Raw genomic sequence first — 12,401 nt, 5'->3', positions numbered from 1 at the left:
TTACTCACTACTTTAAAATATCCACCAAGAAGCTGCTGCAATCTCTATGATCAGGGCTTCCTATTGTTCTGTGTGGTCCTAGCTTTCATTTATTTAGTGCATTCTACAAAATGACAGCTAGAATCTGATTGGTTGCTATAGGCAACATCTCCACTTTTTCAAACCCACAGTTTAGTAAATATACCCCTTAGTAACTGTTCATCGCTGTACTGAAACGTACCTTGTTATAGTATTTTCTTAAGCGACTATTAACTAAAAGTTAAATTTTAACATAATATTCCTTTTGGGCATCCTAAAGCTTTTTCACAGCTAAATTTGTATAATTTGCCTGTGTCATTATGTCCTTGGGACATTAAAAGAATATTGGTTCGATAATCAAACGTCATATATTTGCTTATATAAATTAACGAAAAAAATATTCGGCAAATGCTACAAAATCCTCTTGCATTTTAGTACCACAGGCTGACAAACTATTGGTATCTCTGCACTTTTATGCTACAAGAAAATTCCGCAGTGCCTCATTCAATTGAAGTAAGCCGAGATATGTCACTTTATCTGCCAACAAACAATTATCTCCCTAATATGTGCACTGTACGCCTTATATAACTGAACGGCTACACCAGGTATTTTCATGGGAGCGGTTGGAGTTATTTTATGGATGAACAGTGACACCCCATTTACAAACATATATTCAGTTTCGCAGGCTAATACTTGCAAAAGGTTTATATAGTATCTATAGAAACAATCCGTCATATGTTTTTTTGCATAGTCAGTAAGTTTAATCAGCCAATAAAATACTTTTTAGCTGCAGCTTTTTATAGAACTCAAAGTATAATGCACTATGCATAACATGTAACATTAACAGGATATAAGGACACAAGTTATCTTATCTAACATCACAGGTCAGGGCTTGTAGCTAGGTGTGATCTTCAACTGAAATATTTGTACAAAGGTTTGTACAAATAACTATCACTTACTGCTACTAGATCACTGGTGATGCAATTATTTAAACATCCTGAAATCCCCCAATTTGTCTGTTGAGATTCTCACAAAACCTCTAAATACTCAATAAAAGTCCAAATTCAATCACAAATATTTAAACTGGATTACAGTAAAGTGACAGTATGACACCAATAAACATTAGCATGTCTTCAGAGCTGTCATATTCTAAATGTCTCATGTTTTATTGCTCAAAAACCTTTCATTATATAGTTTACCAATAATAACCTGCAGATTGTCTACGCTACTATATACTGTGATACCATAAAATCCAATTGCTCATATCGCCCTTTGCCTGTGAAATACATAGGCAAACCGAGGGGGGTTTCCTAGTGCCTGGAAAACCCCCTCCAAGCCTGGGGCAGTGTATAATTGAGGTGACTGGACCCTGCTCCCACTTCATCCAGCTCTGCTTGAAAAGGGAAAGCTGCGTGCACCTAACAGTAGTGCACGCAGCATTGCCCATGTATATTATGGGGATAGGAAGAGTTTGAGAGCAGCCAAGCACTGTCTAAAATTATAGAAACGCCCCCATGCATGCCGGTCACGCCCACTGGCGGTGTGGTGTGGAAACCCCCCCTCTACAAATCCTGCGTTTGCCCCTGAAATATCTACATTCACTTTTGAAACTATAATGGTCTAGACCAGGACTGGCCAACCTGTGGCTCTGCAGGTGTGATGAAACTACAAGTCCCAGCATGCTTTGCCAGTAGGTAGAGAGCCGATAGCTGGAAAAGCATACTGGGACTTGTAGTTTCACAACACCTGAGAGCCAGAGGTTGGCCAGGTCTGGTCTAAAAGTCTGTAAATAACTTACAAAGTACATGATTTCAAAATAATATAACAGTTAAACGTCTGTCAGGATTACAAACAGGTCCTAACAATTAAGTAAGGAAAGAAAACATAATTCAGATAAGTATTCGCACAGTTGCACATTGTTTGTTCAGTAGATCCTGACAGACACTGGATGGGAAACCCCGTGAAATCTTCTCTCTATCTGCTTTAATCTCTGGATGAATCCGTCTATCAGTAAGATATTTACTAAATCTTCACTGCAATTTTACAGTAAATCATCAAAAAGTACCTGGGATATGATATTGTTTGTGGGAAAAATATTAAAAACAATACAAAAAAGCCAATCTTTCATTTAACCACAAACTCGGTTACAAAAGAAAACAGTATGTGTATTAAGTTAATGTTTGGGTGGTGAAGGGAAGGATTAGTAGCGCCAATAGTTCTGACTGATCGCCAGACAGCACGACCTGTGGACGATGTGGCCGCGTATAATTGGGATCGGGACAGACTGCCGTAATGCAGGTTTTCCACAAAACTGGTTTTTCAGTTTGCCGTTGTGATGACAGATACCAGGCCTGTCTGGATCCCCTTGTGTCATTAGCTGGACTCATGAGCTCTGTGGTTCTTAAATGTCCTTACAACCAGTGATTTAAGTGGTGGTGTAAAGATTACTGTGCCATTATCCCCAAAAACGAACCAAGAGTCACCCATGCCCACATAGAACAGTGTGTATCCCTGTAGAATGTTGTGTCCCTGTACCCATGTCCCCCTTCTGTGGCTACAGGATCCAGCAGAGTATGTAGAGATCCCTCCAGTGCACAGATGATAGATCGCATGGGTCTCCGTAAGGGGGACATTGGGGGTGGTTCCCAAGCTGTCACCACAGACATATAATCACTGACATTTATCCTCGTGTTGCCCACGACGGATCTAGGATTGCATGACCTGTGACTCATCCAGAATTATTGCCCAACTCAGTGTGGGAATAAGGTAGAGCTTCCTCTCCAGATAAGCAGGGACAATGACCTTCCATCCCATAACCAACTCCCACCGATACCCAGAGGGCACCCTGACAATAAGGCAAGATTGAGGCAATATTCGGTAATCTTTGGCAATAACTTCAGGGGCATCAGTAAAGTTTATCTCGTAGTGTGTAGACCATTGGCATTTTATCTATTCGAACAGTATTGTCATTTTGTCTTATTACTGCTAAGGTTTGATGAATTTTTTTGTTGGTGTTATAAAAAAAACTTTATTTATACAACATACCTGCCTAGGTGTGCATTCATAGCCATATTACAGTACTCAGGGGATGGATAAAGCTTATAGCGTAGACCAAGACCAGTGCAGAGTTGTTCCTAGTAGTCATTGGGGCACTCTTGACCGGTCGGCACAGAGCCAGAACCCGTCCAGGAATTGTGACAACTGTAGACCCATGCTATTGTGGTCATCGCCAAGAGGAACTGTCACCAGGTTGTGGATTGACTTTTTAGTTATTTATTATATTGTGCCTTGTGCACACAGAAGACACAATTTCTGGGGGCTCCAGGCTCTCCTGAGTACTCAATGTAACCATTTAACACTGAACAACTCTTCTCTAATATAGCAAGATCTCCGAGCAGGATGGTAGACAAGAACACCCTGAGAACAGGAAAGTCGCCTCATTAAACATACAGCATACAGTAAACAATGATGTGATGTTTACACTTTTGTTTAGTGCACTTGTATAGTTGTTCTTCACCTCTAACAAATCTAGATACACTGCTAACCTTAGGTGATATCCCCTAACAGTGAAGAATAGGCATGTATCTTCCAGTGTACTGGGTAGATTATCTAAGCATAGCGGTGTAAGACAAAGGTGGCTTATGATGGGCACCTGGGATATTTTAAAAATGTGCTCCACTGATTCCAATTATGAAACAAAAGCCGTCCTGGAACTATCCCTAGGTTCATACTATAGCAAATAATGTTTTATTGTGCTCTAGATTGTCTACACATACACCAAACCAGCAGATGTAGCAAGCCTATAATACTACCGCACATCCCATTATAAAGAGCACACAGGGCCTAAGTCACTAAGGGAAGTAAGGCAAAAAAGGAGTAAATGTTCTCTGGGACAAACCATGTCACAATGCAAGGGGTGAAAATTAGTTTATTATTTTGTACATAAGTTAAATACTGGCTGTTTTACATGTAGCACACATACTTGATAGCTTTATTTTTACACTGCAATTTAAAGTTGACCTAGGGCATGCCCTATCCCAACTATAAGTCTCTCCCCACATTTTAAATTCAGCTCCCCCTCAATGGAACATGGTTTTGCCCAGGTGCAAATTTACTCCTTTTTTATGCTTTGCTTTCCTTAATGACTCACTCCCACAAACTTTTTTTTCTTTTTGTGTCCTTTGTTCTTGTGTTTACAAAAAAATAAGTAATTAGGTTTTTAAGGTATGTGTGACTAGGGCAGGCTTGAACACCCAGTGGCTCTCCAGATGTTGTGAAACTACAAGAACAAGCCAACTCTGCGGCAGGGTATGCTGGGACTTGTAGTTTCACAACACATGGAAAGTCACAGGTTGTCCAGGCCTTGACTAGGAACTATACACTATATTATAGTCAGTCTTCCACTGCTCATATGTGTCCCTGGTTTTATTGTGGGTGTGAATGAAACAACCTGTAGCCAACCAGATCATTAGAATGTTCACAGCAGCACATATTATTTCAGGAGATGAGTGAACTGATCATGTGGTAGCTGTGACCTGCCAATTTAAAATGACCCTTTGTCTGCCCTGTTATTCTACAATACTTTACACCATTTTCTTTTTGATTTGGCATTGCAAGAGTTAAAGATACACAAGAAGTGCAGAATATAACTCTTCTTTACTTAAGCGGCTCGGAGGCAATGCACCAATTCAATTGGCAGGACCTGTCAGAATTGTGTCACCTCATCATGACACCACCCCCACACCAGGTTGGGTTAGTCCTGTTATGTCACATTGCAGGCTGGGAGGAATGTTGGGTGTACAGGGATTGTAGAATAGGGTTCGGCTCTCAGGTTGTGTCAGGGCTCGGTTACCAATGCTGGTTTTTCTTCCGCTGCGTTCTGAACGCAAACGCTGAGGGAAGTGTGGAATGTTAGACAGTCCCAGGTACCGGTCATCTCTATGGCGACACTTAACTTCTGTTTCCAAAGACAAGTAGTGAAAATCAGCCACCTCACCAAAAAGGGGAAGAAGTTCTGACATGTTATTTTCTGTAGGGTAAAAGGAATGAAAAGTGTGCAACAGTAGTAAGATGGGAACATTCCTGCTGCTTATGTTTGTGCTACAGGAATGTGACACATCATCCCTGGAGCTGAAGAAGAATGCAGAGTGTGTAAAGAGATAGTGAGACACAAAGTACTGCAAGTAAGTTTAGACTTATTAGTACAAAGTAACACTGAATTAGTAGCAACACACAGAACTAGGTCAGATTGTGCAAATAGTATAGGACTGTATAATGTTGCAATGTGAGATCCAGTGTGGGCATCACTTTGTACCTTTACAAAGGGAAAAGCAGGGCCTGGCTTCAGAGGTATCTCTTCCTGATCCTGCTGGTAAAGGACATACTTCTCCACCCCTTCTTCCTCGTACATCTTCCTCTCATCCACCATGTTAAACAGCACCCGGGATGACACTGCGATGGTCACTGCATTCTCAGGCTTGGGCTGTAGAGAGACAAGTCTCAGAATGACTGTGGATCGCAGCAGTCTGCTGTGGGTTAGTGTGCACGGCTGCCAGCTGCTGTACTTACAATTCTGGGCTTCTTCTTGGGGGCCAGGCTGTCATAGTGGGCCTTGGCTGAGCTGGTGTCATGCTGGTCCCCTGTCTCTGCCGGTTTGGGGGTTGGTGCCTGTGTGGTGGTGTCCGGCGCGGGGTTACCTTTGGCTGCGCTCATTGCGCTGCACTCTCCTTTACGCGGCGTAGTCGCTGGTGCGCTGCGCTCTCCTTTACGCGGCGTAGTCGCTGGTGCGCTGCCTCCGGACTGATGCTGGGTGTCTATGGCCGGCTTTGCACTACTTTCCTGCAAGTGACTCTGTGCTGTGCTGCTGGCCTGACTAGGTACTGCAACACACAAAGTGCATCCAGTTACTTACTACAATACTATTTACAAAGTTGGCACAGTTCCCTGTCAGTTACCTACAAGAGAGACAAGATATGAATCGGAAGCTGAACCAACGCCCTCTGCTCACTGAGTCACCAGGGGGCAGTGATAATGGTGGGCTGGACAAGAGGCGTGACTAGGCTCAAACTTTAAGCCATATTCTTCAACATTCGGAGAAGCCCCACTAAAAAATCCTCATCATTGGGAGATCGATTTAGTTACAGATACATTTTGTGAAGAGGGATGCACTGTCTCTACTAGCGTCCCTCCCACATTATTCTGCAAACTTAACACACCCCTTATTTTGCAACCCTGCTGCTGAACCCAAGTGTTTTCTACTTTCACTATCTGAGAAGACATTTCAAAACATCACAGACATACATGAACTCAGACACCAATGCTGGAATCACTCATACATGTGGGCATTGGAGAACTACCCTTGTTAAAGCACAGGCAAAACCTTGTAGTTGTATTTAACTTTAACACATTAACATGTGTTAGAAACACATTCATTGACGTACATTGGGGTCTATTTGTGAACATCCAAAGATGTTTAAATGTTCTGAAAATTGCATTTGCAAGTTTCAAGACTATTTATTATTAGGTGATAAGTCCTAGCCTCTTCAGTCACAAACTCAGTTTTCATAAGTGTTTATGGGGACTGTGATTTTGCCCTATTTATCAAGCTCGGAATTCGGTGCCTGAGCCCGGTAGCTAACGCCACCTTCAGCCATTATAACCTATGGAGAGAGCATCTCCAGAGAGGGATCTTGGGATCCCTCCATGTCAGGCGTCATTCTCCCACCATCACAAATTCAGCCAAGATATTAAAGAGCCTTTTAATAAAGTTATCTTGATTGCAATCACTTTACTATACATTATTCGCTAGGACAGCTTATCAGTTTCAATAAATTGCCATATTAATTAATTTCTTATAATTGCGATAAGAAATGAAAATTAACGTGAGCAATTTGTCATTGGCATCAATAGATCCCATTCTTACTTAATGAGGCTGCCATAGACCTAGGGTCTGATTCATTAAGGATCTTAACTTAAGAAACTTCTTATTTCCGTCTCCTGGACAAAATCATGTTACAATGCAAGGGGTGCAAATGAGTGTTCTGTTTTGCACAAAAGTTAAACACTGAGGGCCTGAGTCATTAAGGAGAGCAAAGCATAAAAAAGGAGTAACATTTGCACCTGGGCAAAACCATGTTGCATTGGAGGGGGAGGTAAATTTCAAATGTGGGGACAGATTTATAGTTGGGGTAGGGCATGTCCTAGATCGACATTAAATTTCAGTGTAATAATAAAGGTATTAAGTATTTGTGTGTTAGATGAAAAAACAGCCAGTATATAACTTATGTGCAAAATAATAAACTAATATGCACCCCTTGTATTGTAACATGGTTTGTCCCAGAGAACATTTACTCCTTTTTTGCCTTAATGACTCAGGCCCTGACTGTGTTTTCATGTAGCACACAAATATCAACTTTATATTTCAGTGTACAAATAAGCTCTCAAGTATCTGTGTGCTACATGTATTTAACTTATGTGCAAAGCAGAATACTAATTTGCACCCCTTGCATTGTAACATGGTTTTGTCCAGGAGACGGAAATAAGAAGTTTCTTAAGTTAAGATCCTTAATGAATCAGGCCCCCAAGTTGTATTTAATTAAGTCTTACTGCTTCTGAGCGCTACTGGCAACGTCGAAATTGGCTCAAAGCATGTCAAATACAAGCTGGTCCATTTGCATACAATATTTTTTGGGCAGTCAGTGTCAAAGAACGTCTAATAGGTTTTGAGAAGGCTCATTAAACATTTGAAAAAATGCCCATGTATGCAAAGCCCTACTTATTACTGTCTGCTCACACAATTCAAATCACAGATCTCCTTATTAACCCCATACACTCTTAGCAAAACTACTACTGCAGTCATCTGCTAACACTTGTCAACGCCTCCAAACCTACTTTAGCCACACACACTATAAGGCTGGGTACACACTGGAGCATTTGCATCCAATAATCGGGCAAATCAGTCGGATCAGTGTGTATAGTGACACGATGGTCGAAAGTCAAAGTCCAAAGTGTCGATTGTCAGCTCATTTGGTTGGTCGTACTGTGTAATATTTTCCGACCAATCACCTAACGATCATGCAGTGTGTATGCCCTCATGCTGACCATCTCCATAGAGTTTACAGAGTCGGGCTTTTTTCAGCCGATGATAGCGATGAATGTCCTGGTGAATAAATGTAGAGGGTGCTGTAGAAGGAATAATTCATTTGTTTGTTCTGAGACAGAATGTTTTGTTTAAGAGTCACAGAAGCTAACGAAACATGTGGATAGCTCTAACAAGGCGGTTTTAATCAGTTGGACAAGAATGAAAGAATGAATATTGTTTTGTCATTCTCTTAAGACTAGAGGACCAGGTGCAGAGCACAGATCTGACGGTAAATCGTGTCAGTGTGTGTGGATGAATCGTCAGACTGTTCGGACCGTCAGACGTAGGTACAATCATTTGAGATAACACGTTGGTCGGAAAATTCTTCAGTGTGTACCGAGCCTAATACCAAATCTACTACTTTTCAGTAATTGATTACACAATGCACAACACTAGAATCCCAATTGACCCACACTAACACCATTACACTATGACTCTATCTACTTAAACACAAACTGATGTTGAATTTGAAACATATACACACTAACACAGCCACTCTCACTATCTGCACAAATCACACCATCACAAAATTAAATAACCCACAAGAGTACCACCAAAACATCTACTCTCACTTACATTACATCACAATATCACACACATAATCCACACTTGCCCATTCTCCCGAAATGTCCGGGAGACTACCGAATTCCGGATAGATCTCCCGGATTCCCGCAAGAGCAGGCCATTCTCCTGCATCCTGTCCACATCCTAGTGACGTGGGCAGGACGAGAGTTTCTATGGTGCGATTTGTGGTGAATCACATCATTTTTGGCCCCCACCAGCGCGGCAAAATGATCCTTTGGCATCATTGCATTGTAGGCCGGGGTCATAATGTGTCACCGAAACTACTACTCTCTCTATCTCTGTACACACTTCACAGTATCACAAACTTAGCCCAGAAACACACAATAGCGCTCAAGCTACAAACATTTAAAACATTTCACTCCCACGTCTAAACCTTTACTTTATAAGTTACAACTGGAAATTAGGTGCACTTTGATTTGCGGATCAGTGTTCTCTTCCAACCTCTTAACCAGGTTAGTAGACTTTAATAAAAGTAAGTTTCCTATTCTGATTGGCTATTTGGAGTAAAGCACAGATCCACCAAGCTTACTGTAAGTTGTATATTGCATAGGTATTGTCGTATGGATTTCCATTGAATCCCCTACATTTCATCATCAACATTTATTTATATAGCGCCAGCAGATTCCGTAGCGCTGTACAATTGGGAACAAACACAGTAATAAAACAATACTGGGTAGTGAGATATTCTGTAAATCTCACCATGAAAACAACTGAAGCCTCCATAAGCTTAAGTTTCATGGCCTTATCTGTGAGGAGTTTGTATGTTCTCCCAGTGTTTGCGTGGGTTTCCTCCGGGTGCTCCGGTTTCCTCCCACACTCCAAAAACATACTGGTAGGTTGATTGGCTGCTAACAAATTGACCCTAGTCTGTGTGTGTGTATGTGTTAGGGAATTTAGACTGTAAGCTCCAATGGGGCAGGGACTGATGTGAGTGAGTTCTCTGTACAGCGCTGTGGAATTAGTGGTGCTATATAAATAAATGGTGATGATGATGATGATGATGATGATGATGATGATGATGATGATGAAGTTTTGTAAACATGAAGCGATGGAAGAGGATATATTTGTGACTCGCAGTGCCTGGCAGGCACGGAGACAAGTGAGCGCCGCCCAGACTGCCACTATCTGGGTTGGGTCAGCGCCAGGGGCATTTTACTAATGCAGTGGGCCTGAGTAGCGCTTGGGCTCCCTGATACAATACATAATGCCGCAAACATTTCATTCAATTATTAATGACTTGCCTATGGGGCTGTGACCCGTGGAGTCTGGCCGCCCCCCACCAGCTCTGGAAGTCCTGATAACTTTCCTCAGTAACTGATTGGGTAGTGACATGGTGCGCCGTGACCTAGTCTCCCTCCTCTGCCCTGCGCAGCCCGCACTCTCCCAATGGCTGACTGCTCGGTAACGATTGTCTCAGCCAATCGGAGTGCTCCGCCACGATGATCACCGCCCAGATTGTATTCTCTGGCTGAGACTGAGGACTCGGGGAAGTCCTGATGTGGCAGGGAATTTTTGATTGGTTGGGACAGTCAGTGAGCAAACTGTAAACTGATGATCCCAGCCAATCATAGGGTGCTGAGCTGTTTGTTGCCAGGGACAACTGGGTGGAGTTTGTGTGTGGGGTCACGTGACTTTGGACTTCCTTGTTTGCCATTAGTATTGTGACTTTTCTTCCTCTGATGTTGTGGGTTTAGGCCCTATTCCTGTTCCTCTGGTCTGGGTGTAGTTAGATGTCCAGAGCAGTCTGATAAAATGATTTCAGGAATATAGCAATACAAATAGTAGAATAAAAACATTAATGCTTTTGTAAATTACATCATAGATGTGAATCATTATTAATTAATTAAAAATGAATAGCTGCTTAGTCTCCCGGAATGTCCAGGAGACTCACAAATTTCTGGAAGTCCTCCTGGACTCCCGGGACAGCAGGGCAACTTCCCGGGTGCTGGACACACTTAATTAATTAAATGGCGGGGTCAGGGCTTTTGACGCCATTTTTCGCGTCATCGTGGCCTTCCGCGTAACATAATAGTCTAGAACTGATGATGTGTGTTTAGAGGCGGAGCCAAACTACGCCATTCGCCGAGTCCTGCCCCCACACGCCCACCACCCCCTCAACATCTCCTGGAGGCAAACTTGCCAAAGTTGGCAAGTGTGTCATAAGATGTAATGGGTAAAGGACTTGGGGAGATTATAAGTATATAATAAGAAGAAGAAAAAGAAGCAAGAAAGTAAAAAATTAAAAAGGTTAAACGAAGTAAATGACTGAATAATCAAGAAAAATATATAATCAAACGCATTATATGAGTTAAATGGTGCAAACTCTTGAAATTATAACAACAACCCCCTGACCCACATTGCTGTGTGACTGGATCATATAGTCCACTAAGCACTTTTACCTTTGCAATCTGGCTGAACCAATATGCAATATGTAGCACTTAACCTCATGTATCAGACTCCCATTGTCCCATAGACTGTAAGCTTGGGGGCAGGGCCTTCTCACCTCTTTGTCTGTGTTACCCAATATTGTTTTATTAATGTTTGTTCCCAATTGTAAAGCGCTACAGAATATGCTGGCACTATATAAACAAGTGATGATGATGATGATAACAAGCTACAAGTCTTTTCCAGACCCAAAAAAGTATCTGGGAGTCAGTGGTGGTGAATGAAGTTATGATTATAATAGTATAATATTATAGATGATAAAGACTTAATATATAATAATGAAAATAAATAAAGAAATGTTATGCTTGAGAACCTATAATAAATTGGATTTGTAATAATAATAGTCACAAAAATTACAAAGTGATGTTGAAATATAACAAATGAGAAGTTAGAATGAATGTAAGTGTAATAATAGTGATTAAATAAATATTACCATTATTATTGTTGTTGAACCGTAAGGTGCTGCAGTGCTCCGTAGCGCCGTACAATAGGGATAACAGAACATAATAAAACAGGGATATACAAAGTAGACAAAATAAGTGCAGCTGTGAAAACAAAGGCTAAGGAGGGATGTGCGTATGGGAGAGCTTACAATCTATCGCCATACACACATCCTATCACTGACACGGAGCAGTAGCAGCTCCTCTCCTGCCTGCCGAATGCTCGCCCGCATAGGATAAGACACAAAGCGTCTGGAGCAAGGGGCATTTCTGAATTGGGAGGGGCGCCTAAATCCCTTCCACTGACCATGTCAGTAAGAATCCGACAAAAACTGCTTTGGCAATGGGATGACAGCAAAGTACAGCCTTTTACTAACCTGCAATGCGTATATTCTGTTCAGCTGCTGAAGATTTTTAGTAAACATGATAAATAATAATTTTAAAAAGAAATGTGTCTAATAGCTGCTTACTTGTTGTGTTGGTTAAATGCAGGACATGTCTCAGGACATGCCTACTTATCGAGCTCACTGTAACTGGCCACAGAGCCTGAAAGGAAACTAATAAACTAACAGTGGATCACAAACTTTCTCAGTTCGAGACACGCTTAGGGTCTCCATAATTTTTTAAGCCTCCCCTAAGTCAAAATAATTACCAAGTTGTTCCCCGCCTTGCTTGCCATCGGGCCTGGCCACGACACCCCAGGGAGACGTGGCACACAGTTTGGGGAGCACTGGACTAGAAGGATGGATAAAGACCCTCCAAAAAGCTATATT

General features: G+C 41.8%; 1 protein-coding gene across 2 annotated transcripts in view; it reads right to left on the bottom strand.

Moving 5' to 3' along the window:
- NT5C1B (5'-nucleotidase, cytosolic IB) overlaps positions 1-10,167 on the bottom strand; it is a 28,659-nt gene extending 18,492 nt beyond the window's left edge. Inside the window, exons 1-3 of one of the 2 annotated variants that reach the window (XM_075201395.1) lie at positions 9,985-10,167; positions 5,587-5,897; positions 5,333-5,500 (exon numbers count right to left, since the gene is read on the bottom strand). In XM_075201395.1, coding sequence (XP_075057496.1) covers positions 5,333-5,500; positions 5,587-5,897; positions 9,985-10,075 — 570 coding nt within the window. In that variant the 5' untranslated portion in view covers positions 10,076-10,167. Of the gene's footprint in view, positions 1-5,332; positions 5,501-5,586; positions 5,898-5,976; positions 6,067-9,984 lie in introns of those variants that run through there. The other variant, XM_075201396.1, reaches the window with a different exon arrangement.
- Between the last annotated feature and the right edge of the window lie 2,234 nt (positions 10,168-12,401).

The sequence above is a fragment of the Mixophyes fleayi genome, chromosome 3 (genome assembly GCF_038048845.1).
Source record: "Mixophyes fleayi isolate aMixFle1 chromosome 3, aMixFle1.hap1, whole genome shotgun sequence".
Lineage (NCBI taxonomy): Eukaryota > Metazoa > Chordata > Amphibia > Anura > Limnodynastidae > Mixophyes > Mixophyes fleayi.
The sequence above is the reverse complement of the archived record's forward strand: the minus strand, read 5'-3'. Positions and strand labels throughout refer to the sequence as shown.